We start from the raw sequence: 27,365 nt of genomic DNA on the forward strand, positions 1-27,365 counted from the left end.
TTTTCCTTCTTTGGTGGGCCTTAGGCAGTTTAATCAATTTTCGAAACATCTATTGAGCCTCTTCTCACACTTTAATTAAATGATGATAATTTGATAATTTATAGCCATTTTAATAAATTCCATGATAATTCTTATAATTGAAGTCATTCACATATTCTAAAATGGGTGATAGACCTGTATATGTAATTTGGAAGATAGAGGCATGAAAGCCAAGTGGAATAATCAGAAGCTTTATTAGCTTTGTGAAGTGTCATGTCCCTTCATTTTTAATATTTTTACATTGACTTTAAATTATTTGTTACTTAAAAAGATAGGTGAATAAAACAGACAGATAAAAGCACAGCATAATTTAAAAAATAAATTCCTTTTTGGATATTTTGAAATTTATTTTTTAGTAGCCTCTTGAAAGGACCAAATATGCAAATAGATAATGGGGGAAAACTTGAAATTTGGACTTATGAAGAACTCATACTGTAGATAAATGGATTTTTCATCCTGCTTTTATAATACAAAGCTAGTATAGTATACAGTCATCAGACATGTTCTTCTGTGTTGACTAGATGGATAAATATGGGTCTAAATTTCTGAAATTACTCCAGTTACTGACTGTATCACTTTTGTTTCTTTTAAATGTAAATATTCTTTGCTACTACCTGTCTAACCATTATGAATATTAAAAAAGGGTGGTTCTTTTGAACAAAAAGCGATTTAGTGTAATTTTATCTGCTCTGACATTAAGCTGTTTGGGGACAGAAATTATATGTACTCAAATACTGGAACAGTGTGAAAGAGATCTCTATATCCTTGGAACTTGTAAATGTTGTGCTTTGGAATTAGATATTGGGTCTGTTGGAGGTAGCTTGCGTTATTTCCTTCTGTTCTGAAGGAACTTGTGTCAAGCTGATTAAGAACTTAAGTTTATATGTCTTACTAATCAATGACTTGATACTTTTTTTCAGAAAGTATTGAGTTGTAACTTTCTCATCAATTTGCAGTAGCTACAGAGTTGATAGAGTCCAACCAGAAGAAAAGGAACTTCTAATATTTTAGATTAGATTTTAGACTTATCTTTTGTATTTCCATTGGTGACTTAAGTGATCACCTGGTATCTAACTAATGGAAGGATCAGCAGCCTATTCCTGCAGTGGATGTGCTTTTGTAAACTTTTATTGGAACACAGCCACAGTCATTCCTTTTTAAGTATTGTATATGGCTGCTTTAGTGCTGTAACAGTATGATTCAGTAGTTACATCAGAGACCAAATAAGCCTAAAATATTATTACCACACCTTTAGTTAGCCAAACCCTGTGGTAATGGATGGAACATTGAAAGAATGCATACCATTTTAACAGTTCGTGTTCTTGGAGTGGCACCAGTTCTTCTGTGTGACCGTAGTCTTCATTTTCTCATCTCTAAAAGATTATGGTTATTCTCACATTGAAATATCAGTTTTCATCTTGTCATTTTTTCTTGCCTTTTTGTTGTGTCCTCTGAACCACTTCAGTTTTGTACACTGACTGAGTTAACTCATTCTCGAAAAGTATTGATAAGGTTATATTTTAAATCACATGCAATTCCCTAAACTTGGATTTTATTTTGGAATTTAGTTTCTTACATCCATTTATATTTCTCTTAGGTAACTTAATCCCTATAATTCTTTTTCTCTTTAGAAATTTCTGAATAAATTGGCAGAAGAACGCAGGCAGAAGAAGGAAGCTTAAGATATTCAAGAAGCTTAATGATTTCAAAAGAAAATAATGGTTCTTTGTTTTTAATGTTAACCTTTTTTAAATACAGTACTGATAGTTAGAAAAATATTGTACTCTTTTGTTTTAGTGGAAAAAAATAATAGATGTCTGTTCATGTGTTTAAGTGTTATAGCAAAAATACAGATACAGTTAATGAATAGTTTTTGTTCTATCAGAATGGCAACAGACAGAAGTACTTTGTAGAGACTGACTCCATAACTTAAGATAACTTGCACCACTAAGAAAAATACATAGAAACATTCAGAGAAATTAAATTTAGTAGTTCCAGGTTTCAAAGAAATGTCAACTTTGGATTCCATTCAATAAAGAACAAAACCAGTTGTATTTTTATTACTTTCATCTGAAACATTCCACATTTTAATCTGAGCCTTGCAGACTTTATTTGGAGTTTGAAGTTTTTTGGTTGCATTTCATTTTTGGAGAATGTCATTAATGTGAGATTGGCATTAAGATGTAGGTGCAGTTTTCTTTTAATGTCATGCTGTTGTTTAGGTAATGAGAAAAACTTAAGTAATTGGCTTTAGATTTTGTAACTTTTTTTCCTAATTTCCTGCTAGATTTCGTATTCTAGTAGTCAATGTATTTTCAGTGAAATGTAAAAAATATTCCCGTTCTCTTTGACCAGTATTAATTTCTTGAGATCTTATTGCTTGTCACTTGAATCCTGTAGCGGTCATACATCTCGGGTATAAGCAACATTTGAGTTCTGAAGTGTGTAAACCATCTCTTCATATTTTCAAGATGTAGTTTTACATTTTTGCATTTTAAAATGTTTGGCCATGATTCTAGACGCACGCTTCTTCTAATACGTGTACCTGCACATGTGATCTTTGTGAAAAGAAATTTGCATGTATAATCTGTGTTTACTTGTAACTTTCTGCTTATATTCTGCTTATATCTGTGGATTCAAGTTACTGAAGTGAATACCAATAAAGAAATCCTAGGCCATGTTCTTTGGTTATACATGTTTGGAATGATAACCAATACATTTGTCACTTGTGGTTTTTATTCATTGTTACACGTATGTGCATGCTTTAACAAATTACTTTTAATCTAGATTGAGTGTGCTAGACTGCTACTAAAGATCTGAATTTTAAACTTTCTGCTGCTGGTGGATTTCTTGTTCCTGTTACATAACTGAAAATGAGACTAGTTATGGGTTTTGAAAACCTTGTGAGTTTAAAATGCTAAGGGTGAAATAATAGCAAAGGACTGTGTTTAGACATGTCTAAGCATTTAATAATAAAATTGGAAATTAACATGGTTAATAGTGATTGAAAAGCTAGTTCTGCTAATAAAATGTTTAATTTTTATAAGAATGATAGGGATTCTCATTCAAACTTTTATGCCACAGTATTAAAGGATATTTCAAGTAGTTGGATAAAATTTTATGGTGTCTACACTATAGGCCAGATGAAAGTATTTTAACGTTAACATGCGCAAAAAATCCTTGCCAGTTCTCTTCTGCAATTTTATTATAGCCTTTACTGATTACGCACTTCAGTTTCAATTTTTAACTAACAGCAGCTTCAGAAAGTATTATGTGCACAATAGAATCCTTAATTGCTTGTTGTAAATGATAGCTTTTTTTATTTGATGTTCCAAGTTGAAGAAAGGAAGACTTGGTTTAGTTTTAATAACTTCATATGGTGCATAAATCCATAAAAACTATTTCAAAGATTAAAAGAAGCCTCTTTTTACACTTAAAGTAGGAATGTTTTCAGTTAATGCCACTGTAAGGTTTAAAAGTACATTTTCTACAATCTTGAGCCTTTACTTTGGTCTTAAATTTATTCTGTAAGTTGGAGGAAAATTTCAGAAACACCTTGACTTTGTTTTGCAGTTACTTTTAAAAAACTTTCTAGTTGCAAATTTCGGGCTCCGAGAGTGTCCCTGGTAAGGCTTAAGTTTGGTAGCTATAACATGGCTTTGAGTATCTTAAGATACTTAAATTTTATTTCTGAGGAAAATGAATTTTTTGCTAGAATACACCGTTTCCTCTAGAGATTTTGGTTGGTAAAATAAGATAAAGTCTAATAAACTTTTTACGGTCATATCCATTCTGAATTCTGAAGGGACACTGCAAAAATTTAAAACAATAGAAAAGTGTTAAGAGTCTGTAGTTTATTTAAGATAATTTGCACTAGAATTAGGATCAGCTCTGGATATTTCCACTTATCATAGAATATGACTTAGTATACTTGAAATCTCAAGTATTCAATGGTTATGAGTTTAATGTTATATTCCCTGAGTTCATTTTTGAGCTGAGGTTAAAAAAAAAAAAATCCTTTAAAAGGTAAGCTGAGAACACTTTCTGCAAAACTCCATCTATTCTGATGGAAGTTTGGCCAAGTTTCTTGAAATCAACATTAATGTGTGGATTCTTTTCCTTTTAAACCAATGGTTCTTAAATGTTAGCATGCATGATTTACTAGGTTTGGGGTGTGTCCTGAGAATTTGCATTAAGTTCCCAGTTCGGAGGCAAGAGACCACACTCTTGGGAACCATTGCTTTAGCTAAACTGTTCTAGTATTAGTTGTAACAAGATGCTTGATTTAGTACTATTGCCTGAAGTACTTCAGTTTTGCAAGTCTTTTACTCTTCTTGCATGCCTAAAACTAAGAAAAACACTGGGAAAATAATTGTCAACATCATTTGAGGGTTCACCCTGTGCAAAGCCCCCCATCTTTTTTAATTATTAATGGGTGATGTCTTATTTCAGAACCCTTAGATACTGCTTTCACTTACAATTCACTGTCCTTTTCAGGCTCATCCATTTTCTTTGGCTAGGAACAGAAAAGTCCAAGTTTTCTGGGGACCTAGTACAATCATACCTTTCAAGGAAGGTTAGTGAAGTGCGAATCAGCTATTTTGCCTGACCCAGTTGTTTCTTTCCCTTTTTGTTTTGCCTTTTCTACTGAAGACTTACCAATCAAAACAGGAACTTGATTGAAAAGGTTTGATATTAGGAATTTGAAGTTTCAAGTGAATGGCAAAATGGAAATGACCGTCCCTCATTCATTGCTCAAGTGCATGTGAGCTGATGTACTTTGTAATTGAGACTAGCTTAAAACTCAGTTGAAGCATTAGGAATTTAGTAAAAGTTTGAAAGTAGTACTTAGTGGAGATAAGAGTTTTTAAATTCCAGGTGAGAGGACTGTGGTTAATTTTTTTTTAGTATACTATACTTAATAAAGGATTTACCTTAATGATTTTTAGCCTTGTTTCTTGAACTTGTAATTTTAGCCCTATTAGAAAGTTGTGTAATTTTTTTTTTATACTCTCAAAGTTCTTCAAAGTACAGTTATGTAAACTTAAAAGGAGGCAACCTATTGAGTGTAGTAGATAAATATCGATGAACATAAGCCTTCCTACCCCACACAAGTAGTCATGTACACTTAACAAACTTGGCATGGTAGTTAGTTGCAGTTGTATTAGGTACAGTTTCAGTGACCTTTTTCTGGTCTCTGATGTCATTGTGCTTCATATATGGTACCATTGATGAGGTTATGTTGTTTCTAAGGTCCTAATTCAAATGGGGACATACCAAGGACAGCACTATTTGGCATTAGGATAAGTTGTGTGCTACGAGTTTCACTCTGCCCCTGACCATCAAAAGCAGGAACATCATTCCTGGTTGCTCAACTTTTGCCATGGTTGGCTGTTCACTGACTGTTCAGCTCGAAAGAAAATTTTTCCACAAAAAAGAATTGGTTACAAATGTCAAAAGGCTTTATCAGTTTTATTAGATCCTAGTCTGCCCTTGCTGTGTGGAACTTTTTTTTTCTATGTGTAAGGACAACCCCAAGTTAGTTTATTCCCTTTTTGCGTGCTTATTTCATGGTATTTTGAAAGCCTGTGAAAAATCTCAGTTTAAATGGTCATTGGCATAATGGTTGGTGGGACTTGAATGATACCTCCTAATTAATTTTCTGGCTTTTGGCTTCTGAAGCACCAGTGTGTCTCTGACCCAGCTCAGCCTAAATCCAGCTCAGCTTATCTACTCAACCCGTACGAATTCTACCTTTTTTGTTTTTAACGTTTTGGGTCAGCCTCACTAGAACACTCCATTTTTCTAAGAAAACTGGCAATTACTGCCTTGAGGTGTATCCTTGGTACCTAGAACAGTGCTGCCACACATAGACATTCTGTTGAGTAATTTTCACCAGAATCATAAATTTGTTGAGGACAGGGACCTCTGTTTAACCCTACAGTGATAAGTCCTTACTCTTAAGTAATACTGGGGTCCTGCCCAGCTTTCCCATGATATGAATGAGCATAGGGACAAAGCCATTGCCAAACTACTGTAGGAACCTATGTTAAATTTTAATGGAGTGTGGGGTTTTATTTATAAATTAAAACTTCATAACGAGTTGAACAATACAGAAAATAGAAGTAAAAGTTCCTTCAGAATATGACCACTTAGAGCTTATTGCCCTTAATGTTGATACCATTTTTTCAGATATTTGCGTTTACATCCATGCATTCCTATTTTTAAATATACAATTTTAGAAGACTATACACATTTGGCAGCCTGCTTTATTATAATATATTGTGGGCATCATTCTAATACCATACTTCATTTCCCCATTGATGGGTGCCTTCACATATACCCAGTATCTTTGGGTAGATTCCTGTGAAGTGTTTGGATCACAAGATACAACTTATATTTTTATGAAAACTAGAGCTCTAGGAAAGTGGTAGGAGTTTGGAGTGAAGATTACTCAGCCATCATGGGCCTTTTTGACCTTCCTCTCCTGATTCCTGCATCAACCTCCACCTCAAAAAAAGGACTGTTAACGTTTAAATCAAACAGGTTGAATTTCTGCAGTTTTAACCTGTGGATCTTGTCTGATGCTGTTGCAGTGCCAGTTTTCTCCATGGGCAAATTGTCTGTTTCACTCTTCTGACAGTTCTCCATTCATGGACCATCACCACCAGCATCCATGCATAGCATGGGTATTATGAGCTCCATTTTGCAAGTGTGCAGACGATCCTTGTGTCCAAAGGATACCAAGGAAGAACCCTAAGCCCATTAAGCTTTCTCAACCACAATAGTGAACTCTTTCACTATGGGTTGGGAATTAAGAACTTATCTCCTTTGGGAAAAACAGCATATGTCTTTGAGATGTTCAGATTAAAATAGGATTTATCAAAATTTTTTTTTCCGATTAGATGGTTTGTGTTATTAAGTAACAAGTTCGCTTCATCTTATGATTAGCTTTTAAGGGTGTCTGGGTCGATTACAGGTAACCTAAACACTTATTTTGATTTTGTTCCCACTCCTGTCCATGCATCTTCTAGCCTCTGGGGTTGATAGTTTATCTCTCAGGTTCCTCACCGTGGATGAATTATATACTTCACTGACTAGTAAAACAGCACTATCTCCTTCCCAGAACTGTATGCTCAACAGACAGCAAAGCCAACTTTTCCTCCCAGTTTAGGATACAGATCTGCATATATGACCAAAGTGGTTGACCCAGGGGCTAAGGCAGAGCACTTCTGTTCATTTCTTTGGGGCTTTGGAACTGATCCAAAGCAGGTTGTCAATGAATGAAATGGCCCTCAAGAGGAGTAACCCTATTTCTGGACTCAGGCCTTTCCATGTTAGGAATTTTTGTTTTAACAGATATTACAAGCATGTGGTATAAAAAAGGTTTAAATTTTATGAGTTTACAATAAAGGTAAGTCTCACCCATTTTCCAGTCCATCATTTTCCCTCAAGCAGGAAATTACCAGGTTTTGTGTGTCCTCTTTCAAATATAGCACATACATATTCAAATCTTGTTTCTTCTTTTAACAAATACTGTACACTATTTTGTACTTGGTCTCTTTTCACTTTAAAAAATGTATTTTGAGGCTTGCCAATGATGACAGCAAGAAAAGCATGAATAAGACTTAACAATATGGGTCAGTGCACCAGAATCGTCCTAGATAAATCTAGAGGCTTGAGGTCTCACCCTTCTATTCTGTTTTGTAAATGTCCAGCTTCCAGAGTGTGTGTATGCGTGCATGTGTCCAGTGCAATTGCTTGTGGATCATGGATTAATATGCCTCTGTGAGTTTGAATTAGTATATGTTTATTACGTTTCTGTGCCAGGATCTCTGGATGTGATTAGGTACCTCTCACTGTTAGTGACACTATCACTTTTGGCGTGTGTCTGGGTGTATGAATGAGCTGTATCATTATTTAGATATTCCTATTCGATGTCAAGTGTGTTTGAAGGAAATGGGGTACGTAAGAGTTCACGTCCGGATATCTGAGAGGATCTACTTTTGTCCCCAGATCCCCCATCCTTCCGGAAGAATGAGAGGGTGTGGGAACACTGGCACCGCCCCATTCCCGCCTCACTCCCTCTTTCCAGTGTTCCCCTATAAGGTTCCCAGTATACACCGCGGCCTGCCACCCGGTTGCGTAGAAAAGTCCGTTGCGCGTGCACACGTGTACAGCCTTTGAGACGAAGAGACCTTTGGGATTGCGCGTTCTCTCGCGCGCTCTCTAGTGGCCCTGGAGGCCAGCGTTGAGAGTGGGTGGGCGGGGCCTGCGAGGAGGAAGTGAAGTCACTTCCGGGCTGAGGTGTTTGTTTGGACTGGGGAAGGGAGGCGGCGGGCGAAGCGCACGTCGAGCGGGGGAGCGGCGCTGCCTGTGGAGATCCGCGGAGGCCGACAGGATTCGTTGGCTGCCGTGCCCGCTACCGTGCACTGGGTGAGGGATCCCCTCGGGCGGTGCGGCGAGAAAGGTGCTGCAGCCCCGGCGGTTGGGGACAGCACCTCAGCGACGTTTGAGGGGCCTAGAGGGTCGCCGCGGGTTGTTGGCTGCCGCTGCCCCGTATGGCCTCCCTTGTTCCTTGCCCATTTTCCCTGAGTGTGAGGGACGAGCTTGAACCGACTTCACTTTTTTCTTCTCAGAAATGGCCGTCGCTTTTTTTCTTATTGTCATTATTTATGATTTGGGTCTGGCAGCTCTCTATCCGGGTCCTTGGTGGAGCGCGAGGGTTGCCGGGATAGCACTTTCTCCGGCCCCCCTCCTCTCCAGCCCCTTTCCCCCCCCTTTCCCCTCCCCCTTTCCCCCAGCCCCCCACGCCGCCGCGGCAACAAAGCTCATTGTTTCTACCCACTTCACGCCTGCGCGTCGCCGCGCGCACCCCTTACTCGCTGCGCTTGCGCCTTCCCGCCGAGTTGGGGGTGGGGGTTAGGGAGAGAAGGGGTTAGAGGGACTAGCTGGCAGGCGTGTGTTCTAGTGGAGTTCTCTGGAACCGTTTGCGGTCCTGTTCTCTTCTGAACCCCTTTCTGCCATTTATTCGCCTTTCCTGTCCCTTATTTTTAGTTATATCGTATCCCTTGCTCTGGATAGTAGGACCTTTGTCTTTTGTACCCCTACTCCATCAGGACTTTGAGCTTGAACTTTAAGGGCCCATCCAGTTCACTGTCTTGGATTCTGGTCCTTTTACCTTTTAATTCCTCTCTAGTACTCTGTGTTTACTCTTCTGTCCCTCTCTCTCGATAGGACTTGTGGTGAAGTTTTGTTTTCAAAACGTTTGTTGAAGTAGCCAGCAGTGGTATTTTCTAATGACTCATAGAAAGAGCCGTTTCTGCTTCTTTTTGCTGTCTTACTTTCCCTGATTTTGCAGCCCCATCACCTCACAGAAATCCCAAACTCTAGAAAGAATTTAGTTTCCAGTTTGCCATGGGAAAAGGTTTAGCATAGCTGACCATCTTTAATGTTTATTTCAACAGAAGACAGATATTTTCGTTTTGTAAGTGCGGCTAATCTTGTCTTTACCCTGATAGCATTATTTTTCACAAATTGCATTTGAGCAGTTGATTAGGTGTTGGTTTGCATTTTTATTAAATAGCCTTGGAAATTATCTGCTGCAGTTTGTGTTTGCAAATAGGAAAAGGGTCTCAAGATTTTTAGTGAGAATCCCAGTGCTTGCCATTTTGTAATTCTGTTCCCGGCTTGTGAAAGATAGGGTATTTAGGGCAAATAAGTCTGTTTATGCTGCTTGTTGATTGTGAACTTCAGCAAAACTTCACTGATCCTCACAGTTAAGTATCTGTCACAAATAAAGATAGATACTTAGCAAAATTATATCCTGTTGCTGTTTCTTAAGGAACAGGGGTTGGTTAGGGAATGGGGACTCACTGTAATGATTAAAATCTTGGGAGCATTTTTATTATAGTATTATTGCTCCTTAAGAACTCAAATTGAAGTAATTTCTACTCTCTTTGGTACACAGTTGGCTTATAGCAGACCTTTCCTTGAATAAGCACCCTGCATCTTATTCAAGTTCATCCGTTTATGACTCTTGGAGTGTGATGCTCCTGTTTTGATGAAAATATAAACATTTATAAAATGTTCACTTACTACAGCAGTATTAATGGATATTGTGGAAGATTAAAGAAGGTAGAAAATAAGGTCCCTGTCCCCTTCCTTGCAGTCTGGTGACCTTTTATGCTCTTACCTCTAGTTACCAAATATTTTCATATTATCACAACAATCTCTGAAGTAGGCAGAGCAAGTTTATCCTCCCTATATTGAAATTGAGGAAATAGATTTATTTATATTTTATTTAGCAAATACTTACATAATGCTTAGTAATACCAGACATCGTTTTAGTTCTGTTTCAAGTATTAACTAATTTAATGATCTTAACATCTCTAGGAGGTAGATACTACTATAAAATGAAGATAACACTCAAGAGACGTTAATTCACCCACTGTTTAAGCTAGTAAGTGCTGGAATTCAAGTAAGAGTGTGGGCTCTTAACCATTATACCGTGATACCTGTGACTCAGTGACATATCCAGGGTCCTGAAGGTGGCATAGTTAGTGGCATATCTGGGATTTGAACCTAGTTCTTCTGACTGGTCCAACATTAAAGTTGTTCAAGTTACCACCTTTGTGATCTGGACCACCTTGTTGCACAGGTGCATTAATAATTTGCATTTGATGCAGCCTAGGGTTCAGATCCAGTAATTCATTCTTTTTATCTTAACATCATTGTAGAGAGCAATAAGCCAGCTACTAACTACATGCAGCTATTGTGCACTTGAAATGTGGCTAGTGCAGCTGAAGAACTAAACTTTTAATTGTTTTTAATTTTAATTAATTTAAACTTAGCCACATGTGGCTAGTGGCAAACCATATTAGATAGTATGGGTTTAGAGGGTGTGAATTGCCTCTGCTTAGTTTTTTTTGCATCAGTTTTTACAAATAAGGATGGGATTTCTGATGGTGATTAAGTTTTTAATAATAGTGATGATAGGCAGTGCTGAGCCATTCTTACTCTCCCCTGATCACCCTTCTTACCCTACAGTTGAGATTAGGGTTATAGCCTTGGATTGGCATGTTTTCATGACATTTTTTTCTCTCCTATAGGTTTAGGAACTGTGATTTCTGCTTTGTACCTTGTTCTAATAACGTTTACCTGCTCTAAATGTGTAATAAGCATCAAGACAGATAATACTGTTTTGTTGTGTGCCAGGCTCTGTGATTCTTACCCATTTTACAGAAGAGGAAACTGAGAGACAGACGTTAAGTAATTTGTCTATGGTCACAAGGCTGAAAGGCAGCCTGATTTCATAGCCCATGCTTTTTAATCATTATTTTATACTGTTTATACTGCCTGCCAAACGTTAGAACAAAAAAATCAGTACTTTTAACACACATCGGAGTGCAAAAATTTCTAGATTCTCTCTCACTGAAGAGACTACTAGTTTAATAAAGGCTTGAGTTTGTAGATTGAAAGGGTTTGCTGACTGCCAGGCAACATTAATAGGACAAAATTACTCTCATCTAACCAAAATCTGGTGGAATTTCTGAATTTAAATGTAAGACACCTTACACTCTCAGCTGAAACAAGATATTAATAAAGGAAAGAAAATACTTTTTTTTTTTACAAGGGCAAAAGCTGGAATACCTGTAGATTATTGACAGAAAGGGCAGAAATTTAAGAATCTTATCCCAACTAATATTTTTATTCAAATATGAAGACAAAAGACATTTTTGGTCATGCAGTAGCTTAGAAATATATATCCCTAGGTACCCTTTTGAGGAAGTACTTTAGCTAAATTAAAACTAAGCCATAACAAGTTAGTGGAAGATCATGAATACAAGAAACAATGATGAGCAATGAATCTAGTAAAATATAAAATACAAGGTGTAACGTGAATTGTGGTTAAACATTCTTTAGAAAGATACATACTGTAAGGTAAAACCTAATGTGGATCTAATAGTGCTAAATTATTTCCACGAAACTTAGGAGATGGGGGAGGAAAGAAGTAGGAGAAACTATTTCATAGAACTTACTGAGAAACTATAAGAAAAATAAACATGAAATTATGACAAGATATAAAGCCAAATGTCATTTATCAAAAATGTTAATTCCTTGTGAAAGACGTAGATTGTTAGACTAGGTCAAATAATCCAACTCTTGTAATGGTTGAGTTGAATATAACACTCTCAGAATTTAACAGATCAAGTAAAAAACAAAGAATATAGAAGATCAGCCCTAGTACCTATACATAATTTTTATTCCTTAGACATAGAAATCACACATTCTTCTGTTGAGGCCCAGGGAACATTTTGCAAAAATCGAACATAGTTGTTTACAAAAAAACTGTAATAATTTCCAAAAAGCAAAACATTTTTCTGGCTACATTTTATAACCATAATAAAATAAAACCAGAATTAGGGCATCAAAAGGTAATCAAAAGAACCATAACTACTTGGATATTAAGAAAATTATTCTTCTGAATATTCTATGGCTCATTATAAATTAAATAATTTATAATTATCTAATATGAATACTATTTTATGTCAAGACGTCTGGGGAAAACTTACAGATATAAAAATCTTACCAAGTAAAAGGTTAAAAATAAACACGTTTGTCACTTGAGAAACAGCAATAGTCTGAAATTAAATAGAGAAGGGAAAATAAAGTGAAAAAAGCCAAAATTAATAAAATTAGAAAACAAAAATATGTAGAAAAGATCAATAAAACCAAAACCAGAGATTATTAAAGTTTAATTTTTAATAGATAGTCCATTCAAAATTCAAAAGATACAGCAAAAATATCTCTACTCACCTAGTTCCCAACTCTAGAGGCAACTATTATTCTGTTTTTGAAAACAGCTTTATGGAAATATAATTCACATAACAGTCCATTCACCCATTTAAAGTGTACACTTCAGTGGCTTTTAATATATTCACAGTTTTGTATTCATAACTACAACCAATTTTGGAACATTTTTGTTAGCCCAAAAAGAAACCTTGTACTCCTAAGTCATCACCATCTCTTGCTCCCCACTCACCAAAACTAGGCAGCTCCTCATCTACTTTCTGCCTATAGATTTACCTTTTCTGGATATTTCAGATAAATGTAATCATACAATATGTGGTCCTTTCTGGTGGGTTTCTTTCATTTGGCATAATGTTCATACACATTGTAGCATGTATCAATTACTTAATTTATTCTCGTAGACATATAATACTCCACTGTGTAGCTATACCATATTTTGTTTATCCATTCATCAGTTAATATACATTTGGATTATTTCTACTTTTGGGCTATTATGAATAATGGTGCTATGAATATTCATGTACAAGTTTTTGTGTGGGCATATATTTTCATTTCTCCTGGGTATATACCTAGGAGTGAAACTGCTGGGTCATATGTATGGTAACTGTGTTTAACCTTTTGAGAAACTGCCAGATTGTTTTCCAAAGAATGTACCATTTTACATTGCCACCAGCAGTGATTGAAAATTCCCATTTTCTACTTCCTAGCCATTATTTGTTATCTTTTAAAAATTATTATCTCTCTTTTTTGTTATTATCCTGGTGGATGTGAAGTGGTATCTCATGGTTTTAATTTGCATTTGCCTGCTGGTTTAATGACACGGACCATCTTTTCATCTGCTGCTCTTTGGAGAAATGTCTATTGAGATTATTTGCCCATTTTAAAATCAGGTTATTTGTCTTGTAATAGTTCTTTATATATTCTAGATACAAGTCCCTTATCAGATATGATTTGCTTCTCAATTCCTTTTATATATATATATCTCCTCCTAGAGATTATGCATTTAAAAACAATGAATGCACACACATTTTCTTCTTATATAAATAAAGAATATACTATACTCACTGTTCTATACATTACAAAATGTGGAGTATATATTTTTAAAGATAAATCCCTGGTAGGCCTTATTAGGGAAAAGAACATGTAATCAAATTAGCTATGATACAGAAGAAATTCGAAGAGTTATGTTGAAATTACCAAAATTAACCAAAGTGGTAGACAACCTGAATAGAACAATCATAACATCCAGGGGAAAAAATTAAAGGTTGTTAAAGATGTGCAATTTTAAATACTACCAAGCTCACTTAATTTTATAATCATTTGTCTTCAGGGGTCACATAATCCTTGTTATTCAAACTATCCCCAAACAAAAGGGTGGAAAATTTTTCCAATTCATTTATGTTTGAAAGCTGTTAATTAATATTCTATTAGTAATGCTTCTGTTAATATTGTTGAGAAGCGGCTGATTTGTTCTGACCTTCTGTTAAAAATGTGACTTCTGTTTCTCCTTTTAAGAATTCTTGGCTGTTCTGCAGTTTGACTATAGCATATCTTGGTATGTATCTGCTTATCTTAGTTTGAGATTCTTGCACTTTTTAAATAAAAAGATTGATGTTCATCATCAAATCTGGAATAATTCAGATCTTGCCTCTGCCCCATTTTTTCCTCTCTTTTTCTGGAACTTGATTGTTCTTACTCTTTCCTTTGCATAGCGTGACACTGCTTCCATGTTTTCTTTTTGTCTTTTTGCTGCTTTCATGATAGTTTCTTCTATCGTCCCGTTCTCCTATTATATCTTATTGTCTGTCAAACCTATTGAGTTTTTATATATCTACAAGTCTTTGGTTCCTTTCCAAATCTGCTATGTACTTTTTACACTTTGTTGTTCCTTAAAGATATTTTCAAGCTTGATATGTATTAAATATTTATTTTTTTAAATCTATACTATATAATTACAATGTTTGAAGTCTGGTGTGTCTGTTTTCTGTTAATGGTGCTGGCTCTTTCTCATTGTACCGTTTTTTCCTATGGCTTTGGTTATCTTTGTGAGCTTTTTGTTGCCCTTGAAAAATTATTTATGGGGGTCACTAGAGCCCAGGATGAAGCTGATTTTCTCTGGAGAGGTTTTACGTTTTTCTTTTTGCCAGGCACTGGCAACCAGTGTAGGACTACCTCCTTCTCAATTCATGGCTTGAGATGTTCTGGACCTCCAAGGGAATGGAAACTTCTTCTGCCCATCCACAGGACCAGCCATGGTCACAGTGTCTCAGGGTTCCCTCAAATCTTTTTTTCTTGGTCTGCTAGTGCCAAGGCAACTTTGTGGGGGGGGGGGGCAGTGAGTGGGGAGCTTACTTCTGGTTTACCCTTATCCTGAGCGAATATCCCTTTGGGATCCATGTTTAATGTGGGGTGGGTCTCTTATTAGGTTTCCTTCTTTACTTCTGTCCCTCTTCTCCCCACGGGCAGCTAGGGAGACAACCCATACAGATCTGTTGGGTGAAAGCCCTCAGGGCAAAAGCAGCTATTGGGTTTAAAATTAAGCTGCACTTAGCTGTCTGCATCCCCACTTTCTTTTAGGGTTTGGCCTAGTAGTTTCTTACTATCTTGTCAACACTTTAGTGCTTTTAATATGTTATCTAACACTTCTAGTTTTCAGTGGAAAAGCTGATCCAGATAATCTAGCCCAGCATTATTGGAAAAATAATTCCCCAATTCATTTATCTTTTAAGGACTTAAGCAAGATGTGAATAAATAGACATACCATCCATATTGCTGACTAGAAGGCTTAATACAAAAATATTAATCCTCAAATTGTAAAATGGAATGAAATGCCAGTCAAACTCCCTCTCAGTGAGAGGTTTTCTTGGGAACTGGACATGATTCTAAAGTTCATGTGAAGAATTAAGAAATTCATATAAAGATTTTCCCCTAAAACTTGAATGACTGGGAGGGGGTTGTGCTGCTATATATTAAAACTTAGTAAAATTCTACTGTAATCAAAACAGTAAGCTATAATGCTGAAATAATTATAGTGTTAAAACAACTGTGATAAAAATGTAATATTTGATGAAACTGGGTGAAAACTACAAGTGTTCATTGTACTATTATCGTGATGCTCTGTAGGTTTAGTATTCTTCACAATATAGTATGTTCCATGACTCCCAGGGGTGTAAATCTCCCTGGCAGTGTGGGACATGACTCCTGGGGATGAGCCTGGACCTGGCATTGTGGGATTGGGAAACCTTCTTGACCAAAAGGGGGAAGCTAAGTGAAACAAAGTTTCAGTGGCTGAGAGATTTCAAATGGAGTTGAGAGGTCACTCTGGAGGGCATTCTTATGAGCTGTATAGATATCCCTTTTTAGTTTTTAATGTATTGGAATAGCTAGAAGGAAATACCTGAAACTGTTGAACTGCATCCTAGTAGCCTTGATCCTTGAAGATGATTGTATAACTATGTAGCTTATGTGGTGTGGCAGTGTGATTGTGAAAACCTTGTGGCTTTCATTCCCTTTATCTAGTGTATGGATGGATGAGTAGAAAAATGTGACAAAAACTAAATGAAAAATAGGGTGGGATGGGGGATGGGATGATTTGGGTGTTCTTTTTTACTTTTATTTTTTATTCTTATTTTCATTCTTTTTGGAGTAAGGAAAATATTCAAAACCTGATTGGGGTGATGAATGTATAACTGCATGATGGTACTGTGAACAGTTGATTATATACCATGGATGATTGTATGGTGTGTGAATATATCAGTAAAACTGAATAAAATATATGGTATTTTCCAGTATGGTGTTATTCTATAAATATACAATAAAAGAATAAAGAATCTAGGAACAAATACAGTTTAAGTGAGAATTTAATTAGGATAAAGATGTAGAATAGCTTTCATTAAATAGTGGTGTTATTCATATGGAAAAATATAGATCCTCTGATCAAGATGGCATGAATGAGATGATTCAGGGCTCTGTCTTCCCACAGAAGCTTTGAACAACCATCAAAAACAAGAAGAAGCATCTTTCTCAAAGCTACAGAAAACTGAAAGAACTACAGTAACAGAGAAACACTGAATCAAGAAAAAGTCTGCATAAAAGCAGTAGGATCTTGTCCTTCCCTGGGCTGGTCCTTCCCCAAGACCTCACCAGCTTGGTGCAGAGCTGATCTGCGCTCCCAGTGCAGATCCCTGGTCCCAGTTTTGAAGGGAACAGAGTAAACCTTGTGCACGTACTGGGAGTTTGTGTGTCTGACTCAGTTTATCTGGTGTTGGCCTGAGGGACTGAAGCAGAACATTTGGCACACAGTCGCCATCTCAGAACTTGTCCTACACGTAGAAGGCAGTTCACAGAGTGCTCTTACAGAATGCTGTGGAAGAGCATTTAAGTGGCTGCCTGGGCATGGAATTGCTGGCTGTAGAACATACAGTGCTGTGCCTGGGACAATGAGAAAACTGTGTCCTAGGGCAGAGGGAATATTCATATGCATATAAACAGGGGAATTCCTACGGCCACATGCACATGCCTAAGACAAGGCATATGTACTTTTTAGAAAGGATGGGGCAGCCCCTACACTTTGGTCTCAAGCTATTCTTTAAACTCATTGTTTGAATAAGCTCTGAAAGAGAGCGCTTTGCCAGTCAGACTTCAAAGACTGGAAAAGTTTTGTTTGTTTGTTTGTTTTTTTGTTAGCTCTTGGCATTCAAGGAAAGCTCTGTCATAATACTAACTAGATACAAGCTTAAGGAACAGATGCCTCAGAGACTAAAATTCCAGCAATAGCATGTTAAAATATTAAAATGTCCAGGTTTCATAAAAAGATTACAAAATATTGAAAGAAACACAAAATGATAAGCCCAAGGAAGGAGAAGATTAAAGCATTAGAAACTATCAGTGAGGAAGACCATACCTGGGACATATCAGACAAAGATTTTTTTTTAAAAATGGTCCTAAATATACTCAAAGAGCTAAAGGAAAACATGGACAAAGAACTAAAGGAAATCAGGAAAACAGTGAATGAACACACACACACACAAATATCAATAGGGAGATAGAAATTATGGAAAGGAGCCAAATGTAGCGGAGGAACACAGTAACTAATAGAGTAAAAATTCCCTAGGGGGTTTCAACAGCCGATTGGAGGTTACAGAAGAGTCGGTGAACTTGAAGATAAAATAACTGAAATCATCCAGTCTGAGAAGCAGGAAGACTGAAGAAGAGTGAACAAAGCCTGAGGAACCTGTGGGACCCCATCAAGCATGCCAAAATACACATTGTGGGAATCCCAGAAAGATAAGAAAGAGAAAGAAAGGGACAGAGAATAGTCATAGAAACTTCCTAAATTTAACAAAAGGCATAAACATACACATTGAAGACACTGAATGAACTCCAAACAGGATAAACTCAAATAGACCCACACTGCAACATATTTTAAACAAACTGTCGAAGGCCAGAGATAAAGAGAATTCTAAAAGTTGTAAGAGTGAAGCAACATGTCACTTACAAGGGAGCCTTGATAAGATTGAGTGCCAGTTTCTTATCAGAAATCATGGAGGCAAGACAGCAATGAGATGACATATTTAAAGTGCTGAAAGCCAAAAAAAAAAAAAAAAAAAAAAATTGCCAACCAGGAATTCTATATTTGGCAAAACTGTCTTTGAAAAATAAGAGAATAAGACATTCCCAGATAATCAAAAACTAAAGGAGTTCGTCACCACTAGATCAGCCCTATAAGAGATGCTAAAGAGAGCTCTGCAGGTTGAAAGGAAAGGACCCTAGACAATAGTTCAAAGCCTCATAAAGAATAAGGATCTCCATTAAGGGTAATGCCATGGGAAAATATTAATGCCAGTACTATTGTATTCTGGTTTATAACTCCACTTTTACTTTCTAAAGGATCTAAAGGATCTAAAATGTAATGATAAATCAGTAGTTTTGGATTCATAATGTATATGTAGGTAGTTTGTGATAATAACTACATAAAGGAGGGGTGTCGGATATACACATGGTTTGTGTGTATCATTGACGTTAATTTGGTGTCAAAGCAAACGAGAGTGTTACAATTTAGGGTGTTAAACTTAATTTGTGGTAGCTACAAAGAAAATATCAGAATTTCAAGCTCTCGTAGAGACAAATTAGAGCACAGGTTGTCAGGGACATGGGGAATGGGGAGTGCATGCATAGTAAGCATAGGGTTTCTGTTTAGGGTGATGGGAAGGTTTTAGTAATAGAAAGTGATGAGAGCACCACATTGGTGGTGAGAGTACTGCACTGTAAATATGAGTAATCCCACACAATGGTATGTTTGGGAATTGTTGAGATGGGAAAGTTTATGTCACATATATGCTCCCACAATTTTTTAAAAAATGAGGAATTAAAGAGACAGTGGCACTTAAATGTAATACAGGATCTAATAACGGGGGGAGAAAAGACTGAAAGGAACATTATTGGGACATATGAAAAAGTTGGAACATAGACTATAAACTTTATATCATTGTTAAATTTCTTGAACTTGACAACTGTATTGAGGTGGTTACATAAATGAATATCCTTGTTCTTAGGAAATGTAAATGGCAGTATTAAGTGTTCACGAAGCATGATGCATGTAACCTACACTCAAGTGTAGAAATGGATTAATAAATAGAATAGATAGGTGGGTGGGTAGGCAGATGTATGGATATGTTGATAGAATGATACAGCAAATGTGGTAAAATGTTAAAATTGGTGGATCTATCTTGGAACTTTGGGTTATCTGTGTGACACCTGAAACTCAGAGCTAGAGCTCAGCAGATAGGCGTGTCAGTATTAGCTCATACGGCAACTGTTTAAAAAGCTGAAAAAGAGTCCAGACTTCAGTTAGAGTCTATGAATTCATATATTAGAGATATGAATGAAGCAGATCTAGTTAGGACTAGGGCAAATCAGGCCAAAGGGTAAAGGACGATCCTGACTATGTTTTAAAACTTCAACTTCCGTATGATACCAAGGGAAGAGGTGTTTATTTGGTGCAGGATCTATATTTCCTAAACAATTTAACTTGTACAGTATGTTCAGATACCTTTGAATAGGAAGTGAGACCTGGTAAGTTTGTACAGGTTGGTGTGAAATAGCAACACATCCCAAAGTAATTTGGGCAGAGAATAAAAATATATATGCAGGGCCCCCTTGAGGATCCGGGGGAAATGCAAAAGTGTTGGACTTCCTTGCCTGGATTGTTGCTGATGTTCTCACAAAGTTTGAGGACAGGTGGTTTGGTATACTGAGCCCTCTATCTTGGCACTTGCCCTTATGGAACTCGTTACTGCAAAGGAGAGGTTGAATCTGCCTATAATTGTGCCTTAGTCTCCCCCTGAGGACCTCTTTGTTGCTCAAAAGTGGCCCTCTCTCTCTAGCTAACCCAACTCAGCACGTGAACTCACTGCCCTCCTCCCTACGTGGAACCTGACTCCCAGGAGTGTAAATCTCCCTGGCAACACAGGATATGACTTCCAAGGATGAATCTGGACCTGACATGGTGGGACTGAGAACATCTTCTTGACCAAAAGGGGGATGCGAAATGAAACAAAGAAAAGTTTCAGTGGCTGAGAGATTCCAAACAGAGTCAAGAGGTCACTCTGGTGGACATTCTTACGCACCATATAGATAACACTTTTTAGGCTTTAATGTATTGGAATAGCTAGAAGTAAATACCTGAAACTACCAAACTCCAACCCAGTAGCCTTGACTCTTGAAGACGATTGTATAACAATGTAACTTATAATAGGTGACAGTGTGATTGTGAAAACCTTGTGGATCGCACTCCCTTTATCCAGTGTATGGATGGATGAGTAGAAAAATGGGGAGAAAAGCTAAATGGAAAATAGGGTGGGAAGGAAGGATGATTTGGGTGTTCTTTTTTACTTTTATTTTTTATTCTTATTTTTACTCTTTCTGGTATAAGGAAAATGTTCAAAAAATAGATTGAGGTGATGAATGCACAACTGTATGATGGTGCTGTGAACAGTTGATTGTACACCACGGATGATTGTATGAAATGTGAATTTATCTCAATAAAACTGAATTTTTTAAAAATTGGTGGATCTAGGTATGGGGGGGCGGATAAGGCTTTGTTGGAGTTCTCTGTATGGGAACTGTCCTGTAAGTTTGAAAGTATTTTGAAATTAAAAATTTTATTTTTTTTTTAAAAAAAGGTCCTCACTGTATTCAAAGATAAAAAACACATGAATTAAAGATATAAATATAAGAAATGGAGCAATAAAAATATTGAGAGGAAATAAAGGAAATTTAACCTCAAGGTAGGAAAGGACTTCCTAAGCAAGAATATCCCAGAAGCTATAAAGAAAAACAATGAGGTTCCATATTTAGCCCATCAGATTGCTAAAATAAAAGATATTGATAAAATCCTGGACCATTGAGGATGCACAGAAATGGGTCCACTCAAACACTGTAATAGGAATGTTACATTACCACAATATTCTTAGCGAATAAACATTCATCATTTGAAATTGTAAATGCACACGTTTCAGGTCAGCAGTTCCACTTACAGGATTGTAGCCTACAGAAAGCACAAGTAGAAAAAGGTATGTGTGTACAAGGATGATCATAGCAAGATTGTAATGATAAAATCTGGAAATATAAATGTGCATCAGAGAGGGAATGGTGAAATAAATTGTGCTGCATCCATTAAAAAAATGAAGTATATCTTTATTGACTAATATTTACTGCAAAATATTTAGTATACTTCTATTAAAATATAGAAACTATGCATGTTTCTGTAAGTCCAAGATGCATGAGAGGATACATACAAAGCTATTATTGATTACTTAAGGGTAGGATTAGAGGTGGAGAAGAAAAAATTTAAATTTACTTTGGACCCTAATTTGTGCAACTAACTTGTTCTTTTTCTTTGGTAGTGTATACTTTGTACATACATTTCTTTTGCTTTAGTGCTTCTTGTTAAAGTAAAATTTATCCAAAGAATGTACAAAGACTAGCTGCCTTCAGATTTTCTAATGATTATCAAAAGCATATTACCATTTTGTAATTTTCATTTGGGAAATCTTATTGCTTGTATTTTACAAGCTGTGTTAGACATACGCCACTATCTTTCTAAGTTAGTATTTCTGTGTTACCAAAAAAAAAAAAATCCTTTGAAATTAATGCTTCCTGAAAAATGATGACTTTTGAATTATATTTTCTGGTAATTTTAGGATTTTAAAGGATAGTATACATGCCTGGAAGCAAATAGTGAACAGGAAAAAGAAATTGAAAAAAAAATTAGTGCCTTTCTCATTTCAATCCTGGCAGTTTTAAAGTGAGCCAGATCAAAATGTGAGCAAAGATGCCAACTGATTGGTATAACTGAATTCTGAAGTTTTCGTGGGTTTTTGTTTTATTTTGTTGTGTGTGTGTGTGTGTGTGTTTTGTTTTGTTTTTAGAGCAGTTGTACATTTACAGAAACATCATGTAGAAAGTACAGTGTTCCCATGCGACCCCCCTACACATGTGGTTTTCCCTATTAACGTTTTTCATTAGTGTGGTACCTTTGTCACAATTCATGAAACAATATAAATATGTTATTAACTTTATCCCACTTTTTACATCAGGGTTCATTCTTTGTTGTACAGTTCTGTGGATGTGTGTCTCTGTCAGTCTGACTGGTAATTTATTTGCAACCTAAAGTTTCCCTTTTTATCCTTTTTTGAATATACAGTTCAGTGGTGGTAATTACATACGCAAAGTTGTGCCTCTATCACCATCATCCATTGCCAAAACTTTTCCATCACCCCAAACAGAAACTCCATGCCAATTAAACATTAACTCTCCATTCTCTGCCCACAGGGTTGTTTTTCACTATATTTGTAAAGTTATTATCTTATTTGAGTCCTCATACATCACTCAGTCAAATTATGTGCTTCATTTGTGTTTCCAGTCTTTTCTGTAAGTTACTATTGTTGTTTTGGAGAAAAACTTTCTCCCAGCAAAGGAAGGCCAAGGTTTGAGCTCATTGACTCTTTGTGTCTTGAACCTGCTGCTTTCTGGCTACCTCTGAAAGGGATGGTGTATTCCAGCAATACACATTTGGAGATTACAATTAACATCCTAATTTACAACAATCTAGTTCAAATTAATACCAATTTAGTTGTAATAGTATACATAAAGTCAGCTCCTACATAGCTTCATTTTCCCCTTTATGTTGTTACAATCACAAATTACATCTTTATACATTATGTACCTATTAATATAGATTTATAATTAATGCTTTATGCATTTGTGTTTTAAACTGTATAGGAAAAAAGAGGAGTAATAAACCCCCCAAAATACATTAATACTTATGTCATTACCTTAACAGTGTTCTTTATTTCTTCAAGTGGATTCGAATTACTATTTTTCATGTCAGCCAGAAGTCTTTTATTTCAGCCTGAAGAACTTCTTTTAGCATTTCTTGTAGGTCAGATATACTAGCAACAAACTCTTTCAGTTTTTTTTAATCTGGGAATGTCTTGATTTTACCTTCATTTTTGAAGGATAGTTTTTCTGTATGTAGAATAATTGGTTGATAGTTTTTTTTTTTCTTTCAGTGTTTTAAATCTGTCATTCCACCACTTTCTGCCTTCATGGTTTCTGATGAGAAATCAGCTGCTAATCTTACCGAGGATCCATTGTACAGGAGGAGTTGCTTCTCTTTCAGCTTCCAGGATTCTCTCTTTGTATCTGTCTTTTGACAGTTTAATTATAACGTGTCTCAGTATGTGGATCACTGCTTGGTGGAGCTTCTTGGATGTGTAGATTTGTATCTTTCACTAACTTAGGAAATTTTTCAATCATTGTTTCTCCAAATATTCTTTCTAACTCTTTCTTTTCTTGCCCCTGGAACTTTCATTATGCAAATGTTGGTATGCTTGATGGTGTCCCACAGGTTTCTTGGGCTCTGTTTGTTTTTCCTCATTCTTTTCTCTTTCTGCTCAGACCGGTTTCTTTCCATTGACCTATCTTCACATTTGCTGATTTCATTCTTCTCCCTGCTCAAGTCTGCTGTTGAACCCTCTAGTGAAATTTTCATTTCAGTTACGATCTTTTCAACTCCAGAATTTCTGTGTGGTTCCTTTTTCATCTGTCTCTATTGATATGCTTTGTTTGGTAAGACATCATTCTCTTGGTTTCCTTAAGTTCTTTCAGCGTATTTAAAATAGTTGATTTAAAGTATATCTGGGCTTCTTCAAGGACAGTTTCTTTTTCTATTAATTTCTTTTTTTTCTTGTATATTAACAATATCTTTTGTTTCTTTGGATGCCTCGTAGCATTTTATTGAAATTTGGATATTTTGAGTATTATAATGCAACAATTCTGGAAATAGATTTTTCCCCCTTCCTTGGTGTTTATGGTTGCTCCTCGCTGTAGTGGTTCTTTGTTGGTTTAGTGATTTTCCTGAATTTTGTAAAGTTTTCATTATTTGTCATGTGTGGCCACCGAAGTTTCTGTTATCTTAGCTTAGTGGTCAGCTAGTGATTTGACAGAGAATTCTTTAAGTGCCTGGAACAAAAACAACAGCAAAACTTTCCCACTGTTTGCAGATGAATCTTGTGTATATATGTTGAGACATGTCTTCAAAACCCAGCGAGATAGTTTACAACTCTGCTTTAGCCTTCATTTCCTGTTTTCATGGTGCCTGAAGGTCAGCCAGAGGAGAGAGCTTAGGGCCTTCTCAGGTCTTTCTAGGCATTCACCCAGCGCTGGGCATGCGTGAGGTCTTCTAGTTTCCCCTTTGAAAGCTGTTATTCTCTAAAGCATCTCCTTCGCCCAACCTCTTCTCCCAGGCTTTTTGGTTTGTCTATTGTTTGTCCCACCTGTTATCCCTTGCCCTCAAGCAGCAACTGTTTCTACCTTTGCCTTTAAATACTTTCGAAAAAGGATAGTCACCTCAGTCCTTGAGCTTATCCTTCAGGGAGCCACAAGACAGGTCAAGACAACCACAATTCTTTGAGGATAAGGTTCCTATTGCTTCCTTAGGTACTAATAACCTGTACCAAGAATGTGCGCTGTTTTCTTCATGGCCGCTGGGGAAGGGAGGGTATAGGTAGGGTTAAGTTAAAATGCCACAAAATTCTCTTATCAAAATTCAACCTTTTTTTCTTTAAGCATTTCCTTGGCTATTGTAAGCTTTGAATTCGATTCCAGAGTTTTGAAAGGTGGTTCTACTTTTGTGGCATTTTAGATGTTAGGGGTTCCCTACTCTGGCATTTTTGCTGATGTCATATTTGAAAAGGGCCTCCTTAAGGTTTACGTAAATCCCTTGGTGATTATGCAGATGCAGATTTTCAGAATACACAGTCATTTTGTGTTAATTTAACTCTGAAAATAAAACTTGAGGCCCTATTATCTTTTAATCTCTTTGAATAAATTAAACTAAGGATTTGAAAATCTGTCAACTCACAGATAACTTTTTTCTTTATTTTAAAAAATACTAGTAGCTTGTGTTGGCCATCTATGTTCTTTTATTTTGGAGAACTTCTGACATCTTCCCAAGTTTTATATCAGTGTTTTGTATATAGTAAATATTGCAGATTTACTGCTCCAAGAAGCTGCAGATTAGTTGAATTTAATATTATAAAGAAAAATAACTTCAACTGCCATGATATGTAAAATTTTTTAGTAGCATTGATACCAGGTGCATGCTTTAGAGTCAGACTGGTGGGCTTAAATTTCACCTCCACCACTTATTAGATGTGTAACCTGGAACAAGTTCCTTAAGGCTTAGTTTCCTCATCACCAAAATGAGTTTGATCATAGCAGTGCATCCATAAGGTTGTTGTAAGTATTAAAGGTGTGGGGAATTAAAGCCCTTAAATGGAGTACTTAACTACCATTACCGCATAATCGTATACATTTTTGGGAAAAATACATAAGAAATTATTGGCATTGGCTAATGTTTGGGAAAAGGATTTGGGTTGAAGAGTGTGTTTGGGGGTAGGGAATGAGTCAGCCATATTTTCACCACTCAGTCAAAGCCAAAAATGTATAACTGAGAAGCTAGTACTGAACAAAAAACAGTTTGACAGTTCCTCATAAAGTTAGACGTAGAATTAATATGATCCAGCAATTCTACTTCTAGATATATACCTTAAAGAATTGAAAATAGACTCAAACAGAGCTTGTACAGAGTGTTTGTTTGGGTAATGAAAAAGAATTGGTCATGCGGTTGCTGCAAAGGAGAGGCTAGGCCTCCCTATGGTTGTGCCTAAGAGCCTCCTCCCGAATGCCTCTTTGTTGCTCAGATGTGGCCCTCTCTCTCTAGCTAAGCCAACTTGAAAGGTGAAATCACTGGCCTCCCCCCTACGTGGGATCAGACACCCAGGGGAGTGAATCTCCCTGGCAACATGGAATATGACTCCCGGGGAGGAATGTAGACCCGGCATCGTGGGACGGAGAACATCTTCTTGACCAAAAGGGGGATGTGAAAGGAAATGAAATAAGCTTCAGTGGCAGAGAGATTCCAAAAGGAGCCGAGAGGTCACTCTGGTGGGCACTCTTACGCACAATTTAGACAACCCTTTTTAGGTTCTAAAGAATTGGGGTAGCTGGTGGTAGATACCTGAAACTATCAAACTACAACCCAGAACCCATGAATCTCGAAGACAATTGTATAAAAATGTAGCTTATGAGGGGTGACAGTGGGATTGGGAAAACCATAAGGACCACACTCCCCTTTGTCTAGTTTATGGCTGGATGAGTAGAAAAATAGGGGAAGGAAACAAACAAACAAACAGACAAAGGTACCCAGTGTTCTTTTTTACTTCAATTGCTCTTTTTTACTTTAATTATTATTCTTGTTATTTTTGTGTGTGTGCTAATGAAGGTGTCAGGGATTGATTTAGGTGATGAATGTACAACTACGTAATGGTACTGTGAACAATCGAATGTACGATTTGTTTTGTATGACTGCATGGTATGTGAATATAGCTCAATAAAATGAAGATTAAAAAAAAAAAAAGAATTGGTCATGGATGGTAGTGATAATAACACAACATTATGAATGTAATTAATACCATTGAAGTGTACAGTTGTATACAAATGTTCATAGCAGCATTATTCCTAATAGCCCCAAAGTGGAAATAACACAAATGTCCATCAACTGATAAGTAGATAAACAAAGTATATCTATACAATGGAATATTATTTGGTCATAAAGAGGAATGAAGTACTGATACATGTTACAACATTAGGTGAACCTTGAAAACACAGTGTTTGATGAAAGAAGCCAGAAACAAAAGGTCACTTATTGTATGACTCCATTTATATGAAATGTCCAGAATAGACAAAACTATAGAGACAGAAGTAGATAAGTGATTATTATCAGGGACAGGGGAGGAGGGAATGGGAGTGACTGCTAATGGATACAGTTTCTTTTTGATGTGATGAACTAATGTTCTGGAATTTCTAAGATAGTAGTGATAGTGGTACAATCTTGTGACTATACGCAAAACTTCTGAATTATATATTTTTAAAGTGTGAATTTTATA

The 27,365-nt window shown here is 36.4% G+C and overlaps 2 protein-coding genes across 6 annotated transcripts in view; both read left to right on the forward strand.

Moving 5' to 3' along the window:
* MATR3 (matrin 3) overlaps positions 1–2,872 on the forward strand; it is a 40,273-nt gene extending 37,401 nt beyond the window's left edge. For all 5 annotated transcript variants that reach the window (XM_037800864.1, XM_037800863.1, XM_037800867.1 and 2 more), the window contains one exon: positions 1,671–2,872. In XM_037800864.1, coding sequence (XP_037656792.1) covers positions 1,671–1,721 — 51 coding nt within the window. In that variant the 3' untranslated portion in view covers positions 1,722–2,872. The remainder of the gene's footprint in view (positions 1–1,670) is intronic.
* Positions 2,873–8,347: 5,475 nt separating this feature from the next.
* Positions 8,348–27,365, forward strand: part of PAIP2 (poly(A) binding protein interacting protein 2) — a 31,507-nt gene continuing 12,489 nt past the window's right edge. The window contains exon 1 of the mRNA XM_037801079.1: positions 8,348–8,475. The gene's annotated coding sequence lies outside the window, so the exon portion shown is untranslated. The remainder of the gene's footprint in view (positions 8,476–27,365) is intronic.

Source organism: Choloepus didactylus, chromosome 13 (assembly GCF_015220235.1).
Source record: "Choloepus didactylus isolate mChoDid1 chromosome 13, mChoDid1.pri, whole genome shotgun sequence".
NCBI classification, from domain to species: Eukaryota; Metazoa; Chordata; class Mammalia; order Pilosa; family Megalonychidae; genus Choloepus; species Choloepus didactylus.